General features: G+C 41.4%; 1 protein-coding gene across 1 annotated transcript in view; it reads right to left on the reverse strand.

Moving 5' to 3' along the window:
• The window catches only part of LOC145337178 (mitogen-activated protein kinase-binding protein 1-like), a 117605-nt gene that overhangs the window by 49753 nt on the left and 42596 nt on the right, over nucleotides 1-25256 (reverse strand). The window contains exons 5-16 of the mRNA XM_080181976.1: nucleotides 24448-24618; nucleotides 23727-23864; nucleotides 23287-23469; nucleotides 23014-23174; nucleotides 22718-22907; nucleotides 20878-21027; nucleotides 20066-20241; nucleotides 19121-19212; nucleotides 18221-18346; nucleotides 14057-14124; nucleotides 9004-9125; nucleotides 6698-6773 (exon numbers count right to left, since the gene is read on the reverse strand). Of these exons, the coding sequence (XP_080038102.1) occupies nucleotides 6698-6773; nucleotides 9004-9125; nucleotides 14057-14124; nucleotides 18221-18346; nucleotides 19121-19212; nucleotides 20066-20241; nucleotides 20878-21027; nucleotides 22718-22907; nucleotides 23014-23174; nucleotides 23287-23469; nucleotides 23727-23864; nucleotides 24448-24618 (1653 nt within the window). The remainder of the gene's footprint in view (nucleotides 1-6697; nucleotides 6774-9003; nucleotides 9126-14056; nucleotides 14125-18220; nucleotides 18347-19120; nucleotides 19213-20065; nucleotides 20242-20877; nucleotides 21028-22717; nucleotides 22908-23013; nucleotides 23175-23286; nucleotides 23470-23726; nucleotides 23865-24447; nucleotides 24619-25256) is intronic.

Below are 25256 nucleotides of genomic sequence, written 5' to 3' on the forward strand. Positions count from 1 at the left end.
TGCTACTGAGCATCGGTGGTGGAGGGAACGAACATTTGTAGATGTGGTGCCAATCAAGTGGGCTACTTTATCCTGGATGGTGTTGGGCTGCAAGTGTTATTGGAGCTGCACCTATCCAGACAAGCAGAAGTATTCCATCAGATCCTGACTTGTGCCTTGTAGATGGTGGATAGGTTTTGGTGGGCCAGGTGGTGAGTTACTTGCCGCAGTATTCCTAGCCTCTGACCTGCTCTTGTAGCTACTGTGTTAATGTGGCGAGTCCAGTTAAGTTTCTGGTCAATGGTAACCCCAAAGATGTTGACAGTGAGGAATTCAGTGATGATAACACCATTGAACCCTGATAAGTGTGAGGTGATTCATTTTGGTAGGACAAATTTGAATGCAGATTATAGGGTCAACAGCAGGGTTCTAAGGAATGTGGAGCAAAGGAGAGATCTTGGGGTTCATAGCCACAGATCTCTGAAGGTTGCCACTCAAGTGGATAGAGCCGTGAAGGCGGCTTATAGAATGTTAGTATTTATAATAGAGGGTTTGAGTTTAAGTGCCGTGGGGTTATGCTGCAACTATACGGACGCTGGTGAGACCACATTTGGAATATTGTGTTCCGTTCTGGTCACCTCACTGTAAAAAGGATGTGGAAGCATTGGAGAGAGTGCAGAGGAGATTTACCAGGATGCGGCCTGGTTTGGAGGGTAGGTCTTATGAGGAAAGGTTGAGGGAGCTGGGGCTTTTCTCTTTGGAGCGGAAAAGTATGAGAGGTGACTTAATAGAGGTTTATAAGATGATGATGAGAGGGATTGATAGTCTCTGCATGTCCAGTCTATTTCCTCAGGTGGATGTAGCTGTTACTAGGAGCTATAACTAAGGTTCATGGTGGGAGATATAGGAGGGATGTCCGAGGTACATTCTTTACTCAGAGTGGTTGTGGTGTGGAACAGACTGCCTGCTGTGATAGTGGAGTCAGACACTTTAGGAAATTTCAAGTGGTTATTGGATAGGCACATGGAGCACTCCAGAATTATAGGGAGGGGATAGCTTGATCTTGGGATTGGACATAGCTCCGCACAACATTGAGGGTGAAAGGGCCTGTACTATGCTGTAATGTTCTGTGTTTCTATGAATATTAAGGGGCAGTGGTTAGAGTGTCTCTTATTGGTGATGGTCATTGCCTGGCATTTGTGTGGCGTGAATGTTACTTACATTTGCCAGCCCAAGCCTGGATATTGTCCAGATCTCGTTGCATTTGAACGTGGATTGCTTCAGTATCTGAGTTGTCACAAATTTTCCACTTGTTGGATAGATGCCAGTGGCTAGGGGAGCAGCAAATTCTGGAGCCTTTGCAGTATCCAATGCTTCCAACCGTTTCTTGATCTCACGTGGAATTGAATTGGCTGGAGGTTGGCATGAGATATTAGGGACCACTGGACGAGGCTAAGATGGATCATCTGCTCGGCACTTCTACAAGTTCACTTACATGGCATACATAGACATCTTGCAATTGTGTGTCTGTCTACATATGCTGTGATCTTACAATCATGAAAGCTTGTGAGTCCAAACAGATTTGCTGGACTTTCACCTGGTGCTGAGATACTTCTTACTGTGCCCACCCCAGTCTAACACCAGCATCTCCACATCAATTAAAAATCAGGGATGCATAAGAGGCTAGCATTAGATAGTCAGATCTTAAGTATTAAATCTGCGTTTCTCTTCAGAGACATTGCCAGGTCTGTTCAGTATTTCCAACACTTTTCATTTTAGAATTCGATGACTATAACTATCTTGGAGGCTAGTAAAGCTGGATGAAGTTGAGTAAGGCTATAGAAGGATTTGAAAACCGAGGGCGGGAATTTTAAAAATAAATTCAAGATATTACTAATCCAGAAACCAACATAGGGCAAGGAGCGGAGGGTGAAAGTTTATGGGGAATTGGTACGAAAACAGATACAGAAAGCAGAATTAACCAGAACATAGGCAGCCAACCACTGGAATAGTTGAGACTAGATCTCAAGGCAAGGAAAAGGGTTTCAGCAGCAGATGAGTCAATGAGTGAAACAGCTGAGTAACATTAGAGGTGGAAATTCATAGATGGCGCAGCTGTGGTCAGAAGTTTAACCCAAGATTAAATACGACACCAAGATTATGTGCACAAATGAACAATTTTATTAAGCCACAAATTAAAGCGGAAAACTGTGAATGCTGGGAATCCAAAATAAAAGCAAAAAACGCTTAATAAACACAGCAGGTCTGGCAGCATCTATGGAGAGAGAAACAGAATTAACGTTTCAAGTCATTCTCATCAGGCTCTCAAGAACTCTGTTTCTCTTTTCAAAGGTGCTGCTGGACTTAAGCATATCCAGCATTTTCTGATTAACCAACTTTGATTCTTCCCTGGCAACTATGCAGCTTAAAGAATGGAGTTTGGGGCAGTGACCAAGGACAATGACTTCAGTCTTCACAATATTTAGTTGAAGGAAATTTCTGGGAAGGCAGTGTTAGAGGTATTAAACATAGAACATAACAGCGCAGAACAGGCCCTTCAGCCCACGATGTTGCGCCGACCAGTTAAAAAACAATGACCCACTAACCTAAACCAATCCCTTTTCGTCCATAAACCGATCCACAGATCTCTTAAACGCCCCCAAACTAGGCGCATTTACAACCTCAGCAGGCAGGGCATTCCAATCCCTCCCCATCCTGTGGGTAAAGAACCTACCCCTGACATCCGTCCTATAACTACCCCCCCCTTAATTTAAAGCCATGCCCCCTCGTGCTAGCTTTCTCCATCCGAGGAAAAAGGCTATCACTGTCCACCCTATCTAAACCTCTAATCATCTTATATGTTTCAATAAGATCCCCTCTTAGCCGCCTTCTTTCCAGCGAAAACAACCCCAAATCCCTCAGTCTCTCCTCACAGGACCTCCCCTCCATACCAGGCAACATCCTGGTAAACCTCCTCTGCACCCTCTCCAAAGCCTCCACATCCTTCCTGTAATGTGGGGACCAGAACTGCACACAGTACTCCAAGTGCGGCCGCACCAGAGTTGTGTACAGTTGCAACATGACGCTGCAACTCCTAAATTCAATCCCCCTACCAATAAACGCCAAGACACCGTATGCCTTCCTAACAACCCTATCTACTTGATTCCCAACTTTCGGGGATCTATGCACACATACGCCTAGATCCCTCTGTTCATCCACACTATTCAAAGTCCTCCTGTTAGCCCTATACTCAACACATCTGTTATTCCTACCAAAGTGAATTACCTCACACTTCTCCGCATTAAACTCCATCCGCCACCTCTCGGCCCAGCTCTGCAACCTGTCCAAGTCTTCCTGCAAACTATGACACCCTTCCTCACAATCTACCACACCTCCGACTTTGGTGTCATCAGCAAATTTACTAATCCACCCAACTATACCCTCATCCAGATCATTAATAAAAATTACAAACAGCAGTGGCCCCAAAACAGATCCCTGAGGCACACCACTCGTAACCGAACTCCATGACGAATATTTACCATCAACCACCACCCTCTGTCTCCTATCTGCTAGCCAATTCCTGATCCAATTTCCTAGATTACCCTCAATCCCATACATCTGCATTTTCTGCAGAAGCCTACCATGGTGAACCTTATCAAACGCCTTACTAAAATCCATATATACCACGTCAACTGCCTTACCCCCATCCACCTCTTTGGTCACTTTCTCAAAAAACTCAATAAGGTTAGTAAGGCACGACCTACCCGCTACAAAACCATGCTATCTCCAATCAATTCATTACTCTCCAAATAACTATAAATCCTATCCCTAATAATTTTTTCTAAAACCTTGCCCACAACAGAAGTGAGACTCACTGGTCTATAATTCCCGGGGAAGTCTCTGTTCCCCTTCTTAAACAATGGGACAACATTCGCTAACCTCCAATCTTCCGGTACTATACCACTATACCGGTATTGTCACTGGATTAGTAATCCAGAGATCCAGGGTAATGCACTGGGGACGCTGGGTTCAAATCCCACCGTGACAGATGGTCGGATTCGAACTCAGAATTTGAATTTTAAAAAAATCTGGACGTAAAGGTCTAATGATGATGATGAAATCATTGTTGATTATTCTAAAAACCCATCTGGCTCATTAGTGTCCTTGAGGGAAGGAAACCCATCATCCTTACCTGGTTTGGCCTACGTGACTCCAGATCCACAGCAATATAGTTGACTTTTAACTGTCTTTTCCAAGAGCCCAATTAGAGATGGGCAATAAATGTTGACCTAGCCAGCAACGTCCTTTTCCCATGAACGAATAAAAAAAAATCCAGCACTGGATGTCAGAAAAACATTGATAATAGTGAGAGTACAAGGGTTGGGATAGTGAGGTCAGGCTGCATCAGTCTACATATAGAAATTTACACTGTTCTCAGACGAAGCCAAGAGGCAGCTTACAGATGAGAAATGAGAGGGAACCAAGGATAAAAGCGTTGGGAATTGGGGTCATGATGTGGGAATGGGAAGAAAACCCATTGCAGTGTTGGACCCATCGAGTCCATGCTGGTATTTTGGAAAAGAAATCCAGTTAGCCTCACTCCCTCATTCTTTACCCATCTCCCTACAATTTTTAACTTCAGTTTTTGGTGACATTCCTTTTTGGAGGCAGTTAGGCTACTATCAAATTTGCACAGAAAACATTTTTCAGTGTTCTAACAAGTCAACAAATATATGAAATGTTCTGAAACTTCTCATTCAAGAGTCCCAGAAATATCTGCAGACTGAATTCTGGATTTCAAAAAACTTGGCACACCCATTATTTTCTCAATTACCGTAGGTTCACCATCCTCTGAATGCAGAAAGTTTCACTTCATCTCAGTCCTAAATGGCCTGCCAGTGTCCTGAGACTGACCCCCCACCCCAGCCTGGGGAAACAACAAACCTAAATCAAGTATTTCCAGCTGTGTCAGAATTTTAATATGTTTCAATTAGATTCCCTCTCATTCTTCTAAATTCCAGTGAATATAAGCCCAGTTGACCAATCTCTCCTTGTATGACAACCCTGCCAGAGGAATCATTCTGGTGAACCTTTGCTGCGCACCTTTGATGACATATCCCTTCTTGGGTAAGGAAATCAAAACTTCATATAAATAGATTGTAAATAGCTGATACTACAGACTGATCCCTGTAGCACCCAAATAGTTATATTTTGCTAACCTAAATAAGATCCCTCTCTGTCCACATTGTGAGGCAGACTATGAATTGCTCAGGAAATCAGAAACAGAGACTTGGAAGTCATTGTTCAAGATTCTCTTAAGGTTAACATGCAGGTTCAGTTGGCAGTTAGGAAGGCAAATGCGATGTTAGCATTCATGTCGAGAGGGCTAGAACACAAGAGCAGGGATGTACTTCTGAGGCTGTATAAGACTCTGGTCAGACCCCAGTTGGAGTATTGTGAGCAGTCTAAGGAAGGATGTGCTGGCCTTGGAAAGGGCCCAGAGGAGTTCACAAGAATGATCCCTGGAATGAAGAGCTTGTCATATGAGGAACGGTTGAGGACTCTGGGTCTGTACTTGCTGGAGTTTGGAAGGCTGAGGGGGGGGATTTTGTTGAAACTTATAGGATACTGCGAGGCCTGGTTAGAGTGGTGTGGAGAGGATGTTTCTACTAATAGGAAAAACGAGAACTAGAGGGCACAACCTCAGGCTAAAGGGACAATCCTTTAAAACAGAGAATAGGAAGAATTTCTTCAGTCTGAGAGTGCTGAATCTGTGGAACTCTGTCTCAAAAGGCCAGGTCATTGAGTATCTTTGAGACAAAGATAGATTGATTCTTGATTAATAAGGGGATCAGGGGCTATGGGAAAAAGGCAGAAGAATGGAGATGAGAAAAATATCAGCCATGATTGAATGGTGGAGCAGACTCAAATGGGCTGAGTGGTCTAATTCTGCTCCTATGTCATATGGTCTTATAATTGCTGCAAGTGACTCAGATCCTGTCTGTGCACAACTCTCACTGATTCCATTCTCTGGGTCAACCAGAGAACGGCCTCTTCCATCTCCAAGCATCCTGTGTTCTGGAAGCAACACCAAGAGAAAAATTTTGGATTTTGGATAATCAGATTTGAGAACTGTACCTATGCGCCAACACTAATGCCAAAAATCGAAAATAGTTCAGTCTAAGCTAACTTCATAACATACCTTGGAGTTTTCCTGGTACCCAACAATATCCTCAAATCAACGCTAAAAAAATTTAGTAAACACTATCCCTTTCACAGAGCCATGTCGACTTTGCTCGCTTGTACAATGATTTTCTAAATATCCTGTTATTTTCCTAAAAAAAAATTCCAGTATTTCCCAACGACAGATGTTAGGTAAAGTGGTCTATATAGTTTCCTGCTTTCTGTCCCCTCCTTCCTTGAGTAGGAGAATATTGCAATGTTTGCATGTTTAACCAGATTACTTAAGCTAGTACATGAATCTCCCAATGGACGTCACACTGCAATTTAATCTACAGATTAAAGGGGCAATGTGTTTCTTGAATAAAATGCCATTAGGAATACAACTAATACATCCACCATCTCTGCAACCAGTTCTTAACACCTGAAGTGCAATACACTGTTTTTGGTATATTATCATTTCCTTATAAAACTAAAGAAAAGACTGCAATAAAGAAATCCTGTCCTACTTCAAATGCTGCAGAGACTCATTCCTTACCTTGAGGAGGATTCCATCTTCACTCTGCGAACCTTTGAAACATTTTTTTTGCTTTCCACTGTTGATGGCAAATACTCTGCAATGTTGATATAAAAAAAAGTGTAATTTTATTAAACATTCAGCTTTATAAAAGAAATGGATTCTCTTTGTGCCTCTTCACTCTTCCCCTAATAACAGTTACTGTTGCTAAGAATAGTTTCATGAGCATTGGTCACCTTCTATTGCTCACCAATTTGCAAGGGGTGTCAATTCTATTGGAGCTTCAATAGCAACAAGCATCACACTATTTGACTTGGCAATATCAAAGTTTGGCTGAATTCTGTGCTTTGTACTTTCAGCAAGGATATATATGGATAGCCATCAAGAAAGGCCCCAATAAATCTTCTCCCTCCTTAACCTAGTAAGAGTAACCAAGTCTGAAAGCTTCTAATATAATCCCAGACAAGATCAATACACAAAATCCATATCTGTGATCTTTATAGCTCAGCTATTAGCTCCATAAATTCAAACTCTTGATCAACATGGGTGGCCTGGTGGCACATCACACTGTTGCTCAGTGCTAGGGATCCGGATTCGATTCCTGGCTTGGGTCACTCTCTGTGCAGAGTCTACACGTTGCGTCTGCGTGAGTTTCAGGTGCTCTGGTTTGCTTCCACAGTTCAAAAGCCGTGCTGGTTAAGTGCACTGGCCATGCTAAATTCTCCCTCAGTGTACCCAAACAGGCACTGGAGTGTGGTGACTAGGGGATTTTCACAGTAACTTCATTACTACTGCAATCATCATCATAGATCATAGAACCCTACAGTGCAGAAACAGGCCCTTCGGCCCAATCGAGTCTGCACCGACCATAATCCCACTCAGGCCCTACCCCCATATCCCTACACATTTACCCACTAATCCCTCTAACCTACGCATCCCAGGACACTAACGGGCAATTTCAGCATGGCCAATCAACCTAACCCGTACATCTTTGGATTGTGGGAGGAAACCGGAGCACCCGAGGAAACCCACGCAGACATGAGCAGAATGTGCAAACTCCACACAGACAGTGACCCAAGCCAGGAATCGAACCCAAGTCCCTGGAGCTGTGAAGCAGCAGTGCTAACCACTGTGTTACCGTGCCGCCCTGTAAGCCTACTTCCGACACTAATAAATAAACTTTGACAATGAAAACAAAATTCATTCTCCTTAAAATCCTTGATCCATTTTGAAACAATGTGCTGCAGCACAGTATTCCATTATGATGAGCAGAGTGCCGTGCTTAGAAAATGACACCCCACACCTAACCATATACAGTAATACTGCACTATTAAATTTTGACTATGACAGCTGTATCTCAGTTTCCATCCTTGTATCAGCCATGAACTGATGATCAGCAACAATGGGCTGGAGAGAGTAGTACCAAAGGAGGAAGTGGTGTTGACCAAAATTGATGTCAAACTAATCACAGCACCCATGGCAGCTCACCTTCTTGGCTTCGCCAAAGTAGCAAATACCACAAATGGTCAAAAAAAAACTACAGACTCGTAAATGTTATACTTGTATTTCATATTAGTGTGGCCCACTTCATTTAAACACCTAGATCAGGTCCTTCCTCAATTATCTTTTCTCCAAATAATTTAAGATGTAAACTACATCACTTCAATTTGGAAAGCACGTGCTGTCAGAACTGTGTTCTGAGAGAGAGAGAGAGAGAGAGAGAGAGAGAGAGAGGATGAATTAACAGAATGCCAATATAAAGTACATGCAGCAAAAACAGAAAATGCTGGAAAATCTCAGTGGGTCTAACAATATCTATGGAGACAGAATAGAGCAAATGCTTCGAGTCAGGATGACCCTGGGAAGTAGGTGTAGGTTGTGGCTTCCTACAGTGACAAGGAAGGAAATCTGACTGAGCTCTTGTTAACTTCTGTTGGTTAGTTCAGAGATAGAGATTGGCAGCTGACCTCTGCCTTTCTGTCTGCAGATCATACATGGCACAGTGAAACCTGAATATATAAACAGACAATAACAATGTGTGCAACATTTTAGCTTTTCAGTAGTACTCCATACAAACTGGTTAATCAAGTTGTCACTCATACTTAGCTTAACAATTTAATCACTCGCAATGTTTCTTCCACTCATTAACACAAGGAAAAGAGCAAATTAATTTTACTCCATGCAAATCATAGCGTCTGACTTAGGCGGGGTTCATCAAGGAAGAGAAAATTCTTTTGTGCATCAGTAGGTACCAAATATAGGTAAATGTTTAATTCTCAATATTAACATTTGTCACCATCTGCAACCTACCATCAAATGGAACATACCTAATATTTCTGTCCTGGCAACTAATAGCTACGTATTTCCGCGTGATATCAACATCCATGTCGTACAAGGTTGTCTTTCCAACTACATGATGAGTTCGTGTAAACTGAATTCCATCGACAGACTGCCAAAAGAAAATTTATACTGACTGAAAGACAGAATTACAAAATTGTTAGGACACAGACAGAAGCCATTTGGTCCATCATGTCTGGACCCACTCTCCAAATGAGCATTTGAAATTGTGCCATTCCCTTATACCCCTGCACACTGTTTCTTCTCAAGCATCTAATTCCCTCTTGCATGCCTCAATTAAACACGCCTCTACCACACTTCCAGGCCGAATATTTCAGTCTTGAACCATTGCTATGTAAAAAAAATTCTCATCACATTTGTTCCTTTTACAAAATCAAATTTATCATTTTCAATCCTGTTACAAACTGAACAGTTTCTCCCCACTTACTCTGTCCAGCCCCTTCATGATTTTGAATACCTTTATCAAAACTCTCCAAGGAAAACAGTCCCAAACTCACCTATGCATCTTCATAACAACTTTTTCATCCCTGAAACCATTCTTATAAACCTTTTCTGTACTTTCTCCAATGTGTTCACATCTTTCTTGTACTGCGGCACCCAGAGCTGTACACAATCCTCCAGCTGAGCCTTAACTGGTGACTTATATAAGTTCAGCATAACCTCCTTGCTCTTGTCCTATATACCCAACTTAATAAAGCTAGGTACAAGCACTATAATCTCTCATTCCAAAGCTTCATAAAGATTTGTATTATCACCCATTACACCAAACAATGTCAAACCTTAACCATAGATAATAACAATTAGAGTAAATATTTTTGGGACATGATCACTAAGACGTTCACAAACCCAGCAATCAAGAGATTTTCTTTCCCCCAACTTTGCTTTGGCCTTTAGTTTTCTGAGATGAGGAAGAAGCATGTAAAAAACCAGGAGAGTATGGAGACAAATATGTGCAGCCACGAGGGTAATACAATAATCAGTTTCATGCGTGGAGGGTTACCCGTTTTTACTGAAACCAGAACAATTTCTGAAATGTCTCCAATTTTCTACATTTCCCATTAAGTATTCCAATATTATTTGAATAAATATGTAAGAAGTGAGTTTTAACTTTTTTTTGAAAAAACTGAAATGACTCTTGAAGGACAGTACAGCTTAGAGCAACACCCCCAATGCACCAAGATACAGTAACTAGGCTTCTTATTCAAATGGAATGAGAATACAGAATGCTACATTAGAGAGAGATCTGGGTGTACTTGTACATGAAGCACACTGTCATGCTGGTACAAGAAATTGAGAAAGCAAATTAAATTTTAGCCTTTATTGCAAGTAGGGGAGTCTTGCTACCACTGCACAGAGGAGACCATACCTGGAGTACTGTTCACAGCTTTGGTCTCTCAAGAGAGGAACATTCTTCCATTGGAGGCAGTTCAAAGAAGGTTTGCTAGTTTGATTCCCATGAGGAAAGACTGAGTAGGTTGGGCTGCACTCAGTGGAATTAAGAATAATGAAAGGTGATCTTCTCATTGAAGCAGAAGATTCTGAGGGGGCTTGACAACATAGTGCTGAAAGGATGTTTGCCCCATGGAGGGAGGGAGGGGGGATCTAGAACTGAGGGCACCGTTTCAGAATAACACAAAGACAAGGAAAAATTGCATCTCAGAAGATTTTGGAATTTTCAACTTCAAACAGCTATGGAGACTGAGTTATTGCTTACATTCAAAAGGTAAGCTAGATTTTTGAACCATAAAGAATGCATAAGATTATGGGAGACAGGCATGAAAGTGGAGGTGAAACAAAGATCAGGTCAGGCATGACCTTATTTAAGTTTATTTATTAGTGTCACAAGTAGGCCGACATTAACACTAGAATGAAGTTAGTGTGAAAATCCCCTAGTCACCACACCTGTTCGCGTACATGGAGGTGCAATTTAGCATGGCCAATGCACCTAACCAGCACATCTTTTGGACTGCAGGAAGAAACTGGAGCCACCCGGAGGAAACCTACACAGACACGGGAAGAACAAGTAGACTCCGCACAGACAGTGACCCAAGCCGGGAATCGAACCCAGGTCCCTGGCGCTGCGAGGCAGCAGTGCGAACCACTGTGCCAAACCTGTGTAGCAGGTTTGAGAACTTGTTATGGACTTCTCTTATTCCTATTTGTTATGGTAAAAAAAAGCAACAGTGACATGAAGATTTTTTTTTCTTAAAAAGTGTGGCTAAGATTTGAAATGCGCTGCTTGAGTGAAGGCAAATTCAGTGCAGCCTCCAAAAGCAAACTGGACAGTACTCAAGAGAAAAAAAAAATTGGTGGGCTACGGGGATAAAGATAAGGGAGTGGGTCTAGCCAAGTGGCTCTTGCGGAAAGCCAGTGCAGACACCACAGGCCAAAAGGCTTTCTTCTATGTAGTAACCATTTCACAATTCTATGTCATGCTTTCAGAGCTGCGCAGGTAGAGAGAACAAAGAAAATTACAGCACAGGAACAGGCCCTTCAGCCCTCCAAGCCTGCACCGACTATGCTGCCCGATTTAACTAAAACCCCCTAACCTTTCCGTGGGCCATATCCCTCTATTCCCATCCTATTCATGTATTTGTCCAGAAGCCCTTTAAAACTCACTATCGTATCTGCTTCCACTACCTCCTCTAGCAGCGAGTTCCGAGCACCCACCCACCACACTGTAAAAACAAACTTGCCTCATACATCTGCTTTAAACCTTGCCCCTCACACCTTAAATCTATGCATCCTAGTAATTGACTCTTCCATGCTGGGAAAATGCTTCTGACTACCCACTCTGTCCATGCCCCTCATAGTCCTGTAGACTTCTATCAGGTCACCCCTCAACCTCCGTCATTCCACTGAGAACAAACCAAACTTTTCCAACTCTCCTCATAGCTAATGCCCACCATATCAGGCAACATCCTGGTACATCTTTTCTGTACCTTCTCCAAAGCCTCCACATTCTTCTGGTAGTGAGGCAACCAGAATTGAACCCTATGTTCCAAGTGCGGCCTAACTAAGATTCTACAAAGCTGCAACATGACTTGTTAGTTTTTAAACTCAATACCCCAGCAGATGAAGGCTAGCATGCCGTATGCCTTCTTGACTACCTTCTCCACCACTTTGTGACCTGTGTACCTGTACACCCAGATCCCTTTGCCTATCTATACTCTTAAGGGTTCTACCATTTACTGTATATTTCCTATCTGTATTAGACCTTCCAAAAGGGTGGCACAGTAGCACAGTGGTTAAGCACTGCTGCTTCACGGCTCAAGAACCTGGGTTTGATTCCCAGCTTGGGTCACTGTCTGTGTGGAGTTTGCACATTCTCCTCGTGTCTGCGTGGGTTTCCTCTGGGTACTCCGGTTTCCTCCCACAGTCCAAAGATGTGCGGGTTAGGTTGATTAGCCATGCTAAAAAAAAATTGCCCTTAGTGATCAGAGAGATTAGTTGGTGTATATGGGAGTGGGGTTTGGGTGGGATTGTGGTCGGTGTGGACTTGATGGGCCAAATGGCCTCTTACTGTAGGGTTTCTATGATTCTAAAATGCATTATCTCACATTTGTCCAGATTAAACTCCATCTGCCATCTCTCCGCCCAAGCCTCCAACCGGTCTATATCCTGCTGTTTCCTCTGATGTTGTCCTCTGATGTTGTCCTCATCGCTATCCGCAAATCCACTGACCTGTGTGTCGTCCACAAACTTTCTAAATCAAACCAGTTAGATTTTCCTCCAAACCATTTATATGTATGACAAACAGCAAAGGTCCCAGCACTGATTCCTGAGGAACACCACTTGTCACAGCCCTCCATTTAGAAACACACCCTTCTACTGCTACCAAGCCAGTTTTGTATCCATCTTGCCAGCTCACCTCTAATCCCATGAGACTTCACCTTCTGCACCAGTCTGCCATAAGGGACCCTGTCAAAGGCCTTACTGAAATCCATGTAGACAACATCCACTGCCCTACCCTCAATCATCTTCATCACTTCCTCGAAAAACTCAATCAAGTTAGTGAGACATGACCTCCCCTTCACAAAACCATGTAGCCTCTTGCTAATACGTCCACTTATTTCCAAGTGGGAATAAATCCTGTCTCGAAGGATCCTCTCCAATAATTTTCCTACTACTGATGTAAGGCTCCCAACCTGTAGTTATCTGGATATTCTTGCTATCCTTCTTAAACAAAGGAACAGCATTAGCTTTTCTCCAATCCTCTGGGACCTCTGCTATAGCCAGTGAGCATACAAAGATTTCTCTCAAGGCCCCAGCAATTTTGTCCCTTGTCTCTCAGTATTTTGGGGTATATCCCATCAGGCCTTGGAGACTTGTCTCAAGAACCCCAAATACCACCTCCTTTTTTGATCTCAACATGATTCAAACTATCAACCCACCATTTCCCAGATTTATCATCCACCAAGTCCTTCTCTTTGGTGAATACTGACGCAAAAGTATTCATTTAATAGCTCGCCCATTTCCTCTGTCCCCACGCATAGATTCCCTCCCCTGCCCTCGAGTGGGCCAATCCTCTCCCTGGCCGCCCTCTTGCTCTTTATATAAGCCTTGGGATTTTCCTTAATCCTGCTGGCCAATGATTTTTTGTGACCCTTTTAGTCATTCTTACTTGAAGTGTGGAAGACTTTAGTCTTCCTTGTATTCCACACTTGCTTTGTGTGTTCCCAGCCTCCTAGCCTTTGGAAAGTCCATTTGTGTATAAATCAAGTTGAGGAGCAGGGCTTGTAAATAACAAAAGGCAAGGAGCACTTTTCAATAGTTAAGTTGCACATTTCTCAATGCAGAATTTCTCAGTAATTCTTAGCACAACGAGATCCCTACCTTCAGGCCGAAAAACCAAAGCAAAAACAAAAATCAACTGAATTCATATTACTTATACTGCTACAAATTATTCTGGCATTATTAACCAAGCAATAATTCAGTAATGTGAGTCACTGTACCCAAAGTGAGGTGCTTTGGTGTACCCTGGAAATGAAACAAAGTTTAAATAATTAAAAAAAAGTTTACCTTATGTGCCGTACGGAAATAGATACTTTTATCAGCACCACAACTAACCATTTTGACATCATTATTAGCTATAGAAAAGGGAGAACAAAAGGAATCATTCAGAATGTTGTTAAAAGTTACCATCATAATGCATATACATGACTTGAGCAGTTTTCTTCTGGTTATCAATGGAGATTAGAAGTATATAACACCCAAAACACCTAGTGCTTCTTTATATACAGATAACTTGCACATGCTATATAAAAATCTACGGCAGCTGCTTTAACTCCTATCAAACAGATGGTATTTTAAATACCTTTACTCCAACAAAATCCAAAATCATGTCTGGCAAAGACATTAAGCTGGTGTTGTGGGATTTCTTTAAGTCCAATAAGTTTATTTGTAGCAAATGCTGCAAGCTTTCGGAACAAGCTATCCCTCCGTCAGGTGGCTGGGAGTTCTGATCACAAATCAGGACAAAGACACAAACTCAATTTACATGCATAATAACTGGAATGCCAGTTGTTACAGCTAATCAGTTCTTAAAGATACAGATAATGAGTGGAGAGAGCTTTAAGCACAGGTTAAAGAGACGTGTATTGTTTCCAGACAGGAAAGTTAGTGAGATTTTGCAAGCCCAGGCAAGTCATGGGGGTTACAGATAATGTGACATGAACCCAAGATCCCTGTTGAGACCGTACTCATGTGTGCGGAACTTGGTTATCAGTTTCTGCTCAGCGACTCTGCGCTGTTGTGTGTTGTGAAGGCTGCCTTGGAGAATGCTTATCTGAACATTGGAGGCCGAATGCCCATGACCACTGAAGTGTTCCCCAACAGGAAGACAACAGTCTTGCCTGGTGATTGTCAACCGGTGTTCATTCATCTGTTGTCGTAGCGCCTGCATGGTCTCCCCAACGTGCCAAGCCTCAGGACATCCTTTCCTGTAGCATATCAGGTAAACAGTGTTGGCCGAGTTGCAAGAGTATGTAATGTGTACCTAATGGAAGGCGTTCTCACGTGAGATGATGGCATCTGTGTCAATGATCCGGCACATCTTACAGAGTTTACTATGGCAGGGTTGTGTGGTGTCGTGGTCATTGTTCTTCTGAAGGCTGGGTAATTTGCTGCGAACAATGGTCTGTTTGAGGTTGTGCGGTTGTTTGAAGGCAAGAAGTGGGGGAGTGGGGATAGCCTTGGTAAGATGCTCTTCTTCATCAATGAGATGTTGAAGACTCTGGAGAAGATGTCGTAGCTTCTCCACTCCGGGGAAGTATCGGACGACGAAGGGTACTCTGTCCACCATGTCCGTCTTCTGGGGAGGTTGGTGTGGTTTTTCGCTGTGGCGTGTTGGAACTGTCAATCGATGAGTCCAGCAAAATATCATGTTTTTATGAGGGCATCTTTCAAATTCTGGAGGTGTCTGCCGCGATCCTCCTCATCTAAGCAGATCCTGTGTATACGGAGGGCTTGTCCGTAGAGGTTGGCTTCTTTAACGTGTTTAGGGTGGAAGCTGGAGAAGTGGAGCATTGTGAGGTTATCTGTGGGCTTGCGGTACAGTGAGGTGCTGAGGTGAACGTCCTTAATGGAGATGCGTGTCCAAGAATGTAACTGATTCTGGAGAGTAGTCCATGGTGAGTTGATAGTGGGATGAACTTGTTGATGTCCTCATATAGTTGTTTCAGTGACTGTTCACCATGAGTCCAAAGAAAGAAAATGTCAACAATGTATCTAGTGTATAGCATCGTTGAAGGTCCTGTGCGGTGAAGAAGTCTTGTTCAAACCTATGTGCATGAAGATGTTCGCATATTGAGGCGCGAATTTGGTCCCCATGGCTGTTCCGTGTGTCTGGATGACGAACCGGTTGAAGGTGAAGACATTGTGGTCCAAGATGAAGCCGATGAGTTGTAAAATTGCATCTGGAAACTGGCAGTTGCAGCAATGCATTGTTGTGGGGGATGCTCGTGTAGAGAGCCGAGACATCCATTGTGACAAGGAGTGCTCAAGGTTCAACTGCTCCATGTGTGCTAAGTTTCTGTAGGAAGTCCATAGTGTCGTGACAAAAACTAGGGGTTCTTTGTACAATGGGTTTCAGGATGCCCTTGACATAGCCAGATAGGTTTTCACACAGGGTCCCATTGCCACTTATGATGGAACAGCTGAGTGTGTTTGACTTGTGTACCTTTGTGAGGCAGTAGAGATCTCCAACGCAGGGAGTACATGGGATGAAAGTCCGGATCAAAGGTCTTCATCAGAGTGTTGAGTTAACGGGTGTGTTCTTTGGTCGACTCACTGATCGACAGTTCTGACGCACCACAGCCAAAAACCACACCGACCTCCTCAGAAGACAAACACAGGACACGGTGGACAGAGTACCCTTCGTTGTCCAGTACTTCCCAGGAGTGGAGAAGCTACGACATCTTCTCCAGAGTCTTCAACATCTCATTGATGAAGTCGAACATCTTGCCAAGGCCACCCCCACACCCCCACTTCTTGCCTTCAAAACAACTGCACAACCTCAAACAGACCACAGTTCACAGCAAACTACTCAGCCTTCAGAAGAACAATGACCACGACACCACACAACCCTGCCACAGCAAACTCTAAGACGTGCCGGATCATCGACACAGATGCTATCATCTCACGTGAGAACACCATCCTCTAGGTACACACTACATACTCTCGCAACTCGGCCAACGTTGTCTAACTGATATGCTGCAGGAAAGGATGTCCCTAGGCTTGGTACATTGGGGAGACCATGCAGATGTTACGACAACAGATGAATGAACATCACTCGACAATCACCAGGCAAGACTGTTGTCTTCCTGTTGGGGAACGCTTCAGCGGTCATGGGCATTCTCCACGGCGGCCTTCACGACACAGAACAGCGCAAAGTTGCTGAGCAGAGGCTGATAGCCAAGTTCCGCACATGTGAGAACTGCCTCAACTGGGATCTTGGGCTCATGTCACATCATCTGTAACATGACTTGCCTGGACTTGCAAAACCTCACTAGCTTTCCTGTCTGGAAACAATACACATCTCTTTAACCTGTGCTTAAAGCTCTCTCCACTCTCATTGTCTGTACCTTTAAGAACTGTAAAGACTCACATTCCAATCATTATGCATTTAAATTGAGTTTGTGTCTTTGTGTCCCTGTTTGTGATCAGAACTCCCAATCACCTGACGAAAGGACAGCCTATTCCGAAAGCTTGCAGCATTTGCTACAAATAAATATGTTGGACTTTAAGCTGTTGTTGTGGGATTCCTTTGTTTTACCCCAGACCAATGCTGCATCTTCACATCAAAAACGTAAGCCAGAAAATTATAGTGTGTTGTCCCATTAAGCTGCATCCTCTTGATTAAAACATAATTGGTTAGCTTAGTAGGATTGGTGCTGTATCATGAGCTAATAAATATGTTCTCATGATTTTTTCTTTACCAGCACCTTTACATACAATGTAATTTTTCAAACTATGCAACCTAGATACCAGAGGCAATTGTAGACGATTCACAGCGTCAGACTTCTCTCACTTCTGTATCAGATTTCTACAAGTACTGACATATAAGCACATAATTTCTGTTGATGTATCCTATTAAAAAGATTTTTTTCCTTTCTTTTGCCTGCGCAGTCTTTCATTATTTAGAAGAAAGTAATTTCCGTGTGTGCAAGGTTTGCAAAACATGAGTTATAAATGTGGAATCCCATTACAGTCCCAATTCAGCGTCTGTTTTAACAGAAAAATACATTTATAAGCAAAATGCAAGTATGTTGATTTCAATTTTTCAAATCAATGGAGAAATGAAAACGTAACAGCCATGGTTCATGTTCTAAATCTCCTAGAAAGATAATGCATGTGGTACCAAATACCACAGATAGGAAGAGCATCAGGTTCAGCAGTGATGCTTCAAAACTTCTCCAATACAGTCAGCGGCCTGAGGCCAGATACTGCTTTCAATCTTTTTCAGAAAGATGACCATTATTATTATACCAATTCCAGTTGGGTAACACCCACCCTAATGACTTCAACTTTATTCGCAGCAAAAAGCCAAGAACTAATTTCACTTCAAAGATGAAGTTTGGTCAACATATCATTTATTTAAAAAATGTACAGCTATACAAGAATTTAAGTTCAATATATTTGGGTCAGATAACATTCAGGGTAGCCACTTTGGCTCCAAAATTGTACCTGCAAATTTCACAGCAGTAATAGATGAGGAATGGTCATCCAACGTCTGCACCAGGGTGTACTGTTTATCCACATTCAGTACATGAATCAAGCGGTCTCTACTTGCTGTTGCCAATAGGTTCATTCCTACACAATGATTGCATGTTAAAAATGAACACATGGTTCTATGATCATTAAACAAAGTACTTGGAACAATTTACCCAACAATGACACAAAGAAAAAGGGTCAACTGAGTGAACTAATTTGAGTTAGTCAGTAACTTGTATGCAATATGAACAAATAACCACATTAAATTTTACAATTACAAAATCAGATTTGCCCAATTCTTTCAGCCTCAGTTCTTCACTCTGGTTGGGAAGTGGCAATATGAAGCTGTAATTAACAAACTGAAACCTTAACTCCAGTGAGGATTGTTAAATTACTTAAAATTAAATGTACCTGTACTTAACAAAACATTTAAATTATTAAGCTCTATTTAGATATGTGACTAACTACTTCAGCATGTTACTATATTGAAGCAATTAGACATGGCCAAAGATTTCCCACAGGTAAGAAAACTCAGAAGGCCACTGTCTGCTCAGAGCCGTAGGGAAAAATTTAGGACAGAGCCAAGGAGAATTTTTTCTCTGAGGGTTATACAACTTTGGAACTCTGCCTCAGAAGAGGTGGAAGCAGGATCACTGAATATTTTAAAGGTGGAGATAGATTGATTTTTGTTAGGCATGAGAATGAGGAACTCAATAAAAACAGATCAGCCATGATTTTCTTGAATAGCGAACAGGTCTAGGGGCCAAATGCCCTACTTCATAGGTTCAAGACCATCAGCAGGTCAGTAAACAGAAAGAAATTCAAATAAGCACCAGTACTTTTTTTAAACAAAGGGTTCACACAATTACTCACCTGTTTCTGGTTTAGAATACTCTAGGCATAGAATCTCTGAATCATGAGCCTCAACTTTCATCAGTTCATCCAAGAATTGCAGGTCAAAGATTCTAAAAGCAAAAGTACACTAGTTAAAATCTGATTAGACAGCCAACTATTTTATGAAGTTTTAAAAGATATCATTTGAAATATTTGGTTACAAATTCCCTCTTCAAAGGTATTATGGTTGCTCAAGGAGATAGCCAGCATCACTCACTCAAGGGCAAAAGGAGTAAGCAATAATTGCCAGCTTTGCTAGCAAAGCAACATCCCAAGAGCAAATAACAGAGTGGGGAATCCAAAAACAAAACCCCAAGAGGAAACGCTCCAGAAGTTTGAGTATTCAAAATCCCAAGCCAGCCATATCAGTTTATATTCAACTGATAGAGCATAATGACAAAATATACTTCTATATTTCTCCCACCATAATCAATATAGATCAAGATTAATATATTACTTAATTTAATGTTACATTTTCTCCTTAACTGTTAAATTTGCCATTATCGTTCTATTGATTTGCTACAGATAGGCTCCTGCCACATGTTGAACCAGTTTGATTACTGTAAAGATGTAAGGTTTTCAATGTATGCTGTGGTACAATAGCACCACTTATTCTAAAACTAACTCAGAACTAATGTTCCTCCTAAACTTCACAACAACCCAAAAGTATCTGTTCAGGCTGAGCACAAGTTGCCCTTTTAAGTCATCATACATGTGCAAGAGTGCAAAAACAACTTTAAAAGGACCACAAAGTATCTAAGACAATTAAAACAGCACGTTACTCAGCACAGTAAACTAAGAATGCTTTTCATGTGAATCTAGTACTAAAAATCATTAAATTTTCAGCAGAACACAAAAAAAGTCAATTACATAAAACAATGACAACATAAGATCAAAAAGCAACCTTCAATCGAACATCTGTACCTCAGGGTGCCCATCCTGTCTCCAGAGGCCAGGTGCTGCCCATCAGGGCTGATGGTTATGACCCGAATTCCCGACTTTATCTCTGAAGTTCCTCCATTTTCAGTTCGGTCTGCATTGCTGGCCATATCTTGGAGATACTGGATATTATCACCAACATACACAACTTTAATCAAGTCCTGGAAGAACAAACAAGAATTATGCACTCCGGCTGAGAATGCATTGCTAACCAATACCATGTTGCAACAGGCCATGATTACTTAAACAAAAAAAAATGACAAAAAAGACTAAAATTCAACATTGGTTTTGCTCCAAAGGAGGTACAATCTCCTCTAACCTGGACTTTATCAATTGTATTAACGTTCAGAGTAAAAGTTCCGTTTGAAAACACCACGATTTAAGCAATTAAGCCAAGATCTCCATTTTGCAATCCTAGACTAAAGGCCTCTGGTCAGTTTCATGTCTCATCCAGCTCACTACACAGCAACAATTCTTTAACTTCATCCCCATTTGCGATTTACTACTTCCCCTTATTTCATCACATGCTAATAATGGTGCATAGCAAAACATACACAGCATAAGGGTCCTAATTTTTGCACTGCCCTCTGGATTTTCTCCAGGAAAATCAAAGTCTCTCTTTCTCTCTCGACTAGGCATGGTGTCCCTGCGTACGATCATTATACAATGTTGTAGCTAATGGAATGAACATTAATTATGAGTAAATAAATGTTTTAACCATTTAACAAATTTTTACACATTGGACATGTTGACTGCATCAGATTAGGATAGGGAAAGAAAAAAGAGGCAGTTCTTACTGTACTATAAATATTCCTGTGGAACGAAGTGAGTTGAAATCCAGAAGCACCATCAGTATTCCACAATCTTATAGTATTGTCCGATGAACAAGTTAGAAAAGATGCAGGTGGCAAACAAGACTGATTACTACTTTCCAACTCTGGATAAACCTGGAAAATTAATAATATACCAATACATTTCACACGATTAACAAAAAGAATTGCTTATATATTTTGCATATATTTAATATGGTCTTAAATCCTTAAGCAAGGGTTCAACTGCCATGTACAAAAAATTATGCTGTTGACATTTCAAACAGATTCAGTTGGTGATAGGCAGAGGATCACTTACAGAAATTTGCACTCCAAACCATTACAGATTCTTCTCCCCAAATAGAAGGTATTTCAACAAAAAGCCAGGAAGAAAATGAATTAGTAGCTATCACTGCTTCAGAACCTACAGTTATTGAAAGCAGTCTGATGTAACAAATCTGAAGCTCTATTTGTTTCTTGGATTTCAATTAGGATTTCAAAAGGAAATTGGAAAGACATGAGAGGAAAAGCAGGGCGATAGCGATAGAACAATGGAATGGGTTTGACCAGATTGCACTACAGAGAGTCAAATGAACTCGAGGGCCAAACAGCCCTCTCCACAATGACTATGACTCTTTAAATTTGGCTACGTGCAGTCAGTCAATCTCCTCATTCTAAAAGAAGATGCCCACGTCAAACTCAAGGCAGAGTTCAGAGTACACTGTCCTACGTGGCACAGTGGCTAGCACTGCCGCCTCTCAGTGCCAGGGACCCAGGTTTGATTCCTGGCTTGGGTCAATCTCTGTGCGGAGTCTGCACGTTCTTCTGTATCTACATTTGGATTTTTGCAGTTCCAGTTTCCTCCCATGGTCCGAAAGACATGCTGGTTGGGTGCACTGGCCAAGCTAAATTTTCCCTCAGTGTATCCAAACAGGTGCCAGAGTGTGGCGACTAGGGAATTTTCACAGTAACTTCAATGCAGCGTTAATGTAAGCCTACTTGTGACACTAATAAATAGACTTAAGACAGTGATGGACAACCTTGGCAAGTGAGAGGACCACATTAGTGCAAGTAGGCCGCAAGATTGAAATCAGGCTTGTTCATTAACCATGAACCCACGAATAAGATTAATTACATTTTGTACACACTAAATATTTCAAAACAGGCTATATGAATGATTAAGCATTTTCTACATTAATAGAACCATCAACTTCAAAATGGTAAAAGAGAAAATAAATATTTACACTTTGGACGCAGAAGCAGCACAGGGCTTTCACAATGAATGTGGCATGCAATCATCATGCACCTCACTTCACTTGTCCCTGCCTTACTTGTATACCACTTCAGTCATACAATAGGAAAAAAATCTACACAAATGAAAATCAGCAGAATGTGGCAACCCTGTGAGGAGGCAACGTTCAACATGATTTTTTTGCAGGCCACAGTCAGAAGACAAATGGGCCACATGTGGCCCCGAGTCACAGGCTGCCCACAGTGTCCACGATAAAGTAATTTACCCACTTCGTTGCATCTGAGGTCCTGTTGCACATGCAAACTTTTCAAAGGAAATCACTCATCAATTTTGACGTAAGCTCTAGAAATAATCGCATGGTTTCTTTTGTCCACACTTAAAATTTCTATATGTCTATTATATAATTGGGACATTTGGATACTGAGTTGCACTGTTGAACTAGGCATACCAAGACTGTCAGGCTGAGCAGCTGATTTGCCAACTCTATAGAAAATCCAAAGTACCAATAACTAAATTGAGAGTAATAAACAATTCGTTGGATACATAATTTTCATTTTCAGTATAGGGTCAACATACCTCTATGCTCCATACACTGGAGCTATGATATAATGCCGAGTAAACCTTCCCAAATTTCTTAACATCTTTTGTGTCCCACACATAGAGACTATGATCATTATATACACATGACAACCACCGATTGGAAGGGTCAAATACCACAGCAATAGCGTCGGGATATATGGCATCTGTCTTCTTGCTGAATAAATGGCTGAGGAGATACAATCGTATTTAGAAATCATTCACTTCTGCTTCTTGTAGTCAAGTTCCAAGAGCTTGATAGTAAAAAAGTAACTGCAGAGTTTACTTCTTTTTACCTTGGTTCAATTCCAGCTGCCACATCCACTCCCAGGTGATGAGGTTTCGGCAGATTGGCGATGAAATGGAGGTTCATAGGGTTAAACAACTTCAACGTTCCATTGGAACAGCCACAAAAGATGAAGTCCTCAGATGCTGAAATGCAGTTCGCTGCAGAAGTCTGAAAACAACAAGAAAACAATGCTTAATAAACATTGCATGCTTTTGTTTTAAGTTCCATCTGCACGAAAAATCTGAGATTAGTGCGCTTGAATCAATAAGAAAAATAGTACCTTCAAATCCAACCACTTGTCAAGCAGTCTTTTTCCATTGAACTGGCAGAGAAGACCTGAACTGGTGATGCAGAAAGTGTTTCCTGCCATCTTCCCTTTACCACATGCCACTCCACAAAAAAAGTTGTTGTGCAGCTCACCCAGCAATGCAGACCGTCCTATTAAGGGAACAGTAACATTTGCCTAGATTGGAAAACATACAGATGCTAGATTTAGAGAAGAGTGGAACGGTGAAAAGTTACACAACAAAACTTATAATGCATCCACCACATGGAAATCCTTACAATCATTGAGAACATCTCAGAGTGATTTCATCTAAAAGGAAACCACTCATTTTCTTGCATCAACGCAGTTGGCTCTAAATCAACTTACATTACTGCAAAACTGCATTTTAAACCATGTTTGAAATCATTTTTAAGAGACAAGCAGAATGTACCTACCTTGCAAGCTTTGGATTCATTCAAATACCAGAACTTGACATGTCTGTTGCCAGCTGTGACGAAGAAACTGCTGTCTTCAGAGAATGAAACAGCTGTAACTTTACTGGAAACTTTATTAGATGCTACAATGGAATGTTTCTGTCAAAACAAGTGAATTTCTGTAAGTGCATCTTTAAAGACAACTTTTATCACGTCCAGCTTATAATCTTCATCATTGAAAACATAAATCATGAGAGAATAAGGCCAATATAACCAGAGATGAAAGAATTAGTACTTTCAAAACCTGACTCTTAAAGCTCTGCCACTTAAACAGTAGCACAGTAATGTAGTGTTCCAAAGGGACTAGACAAGATGGGTGGACTGCAACTCCCCTCATTCTTGGTAGAGAGAAGATACATAAGCAAGGCAAATCACAAACTAGTTGAAAAGTTTGAGCTAGAAATAAAAATATTTTGACAGTTGCTGACTTGCATCATTATTACTGATCATTATCAAGTACATAGTTGTGTAGAATAATGAATAACAATGTTTGATGTTCCCTTGGAAGTAGAGCACCTGTGGATCTTCACACGAGAAATACATACTTTTCCCTGGAGTTTAAACCTTAGCATATGAACTTCTGACATGCTCTTCATGTCCAGATGCAATTACATTTTGGTACAGAATGCAAAAGCCAATAATGCTATATTGTCTGTGTTCGCACATATGCCCATGTTCTTACCTTCCAATCCCAAACATTCACAAGCTTGTCATGCTGGTAGCCCACTGATACAATATACTTCATGTTGGGAGAAAAAGATACACACGATACTCCATATTTGTGGCACTGTAATTCAGCCACTTGCACTTTGTCAGACACATCCCAGACCCGAACAGCAGGCATGTGTCCACTCTATTCAAAAGAAAAGATTTGTAAAACACACAGCAGGGATCAAACAAAATTAATTTCAGGACTCTAATCAATAGCTTTAGAAACCTCCTTCCAAAATTGTACATTTCATTTTGGTGTTGGGCTATCATGGCTTTTTTCTCTATTTGTTATCTGTCACCATTTATTACTCTTTCAACTCTTATTATCTCCAGTTCATCCAATAAATTTTAATCCCAAGTGATAAAATTAAAAGCAATTAAAAATTGCATTGAGAGTCAAATCTCTTCATCTCTCTATCTTCTCTAAAACCTTGCTTGCTGGCTTGATGGTTCCACTTACAAAAACTGGCAACAAGTTTATTTGCTTTCCCATTCAGTATAGTGTGTCTCTTCACCCTTACCAAACAGTTACAGGTAATAATTTTTTTTTAGAACTTTATTTTCCATCCAAATAGACCTGAGACTGACAAGAAGAGAGGAAATACCATAGAAGATTTACATACAGAAGGAAATAGTGTCAGAATAAATATTTAAGAAATAGGGCAGAAGTAGACAGCATAGCTTTTCAACACCACTCAATCTGGCCAGATTGACCTTCTACTTAAACTCCATTTTCCCTGCTGATCACCTATATTCCTCAATTCCCTTAGTGCTTTAAAC

The sequence above is a fragment of the Carcharhinus amblyrhynchos genome, unplaced genomic scaffold (assembly GCF_965287045.1).
Source record: "Carcharhinus amblyrhynchos unplaced genomic scaffold, sCarAmb.v2.hapA scaffold_44, whole genome shotgun sequence".
In the NCBI taxonomy this organism is placed as follows: Eukaryota; Metazoa; Chordata; class Chondrichthyes; order Carcharhiniformes; family Carcharhinidae; genus Carcharhinus; species Carcharhinus amblyrhynchos.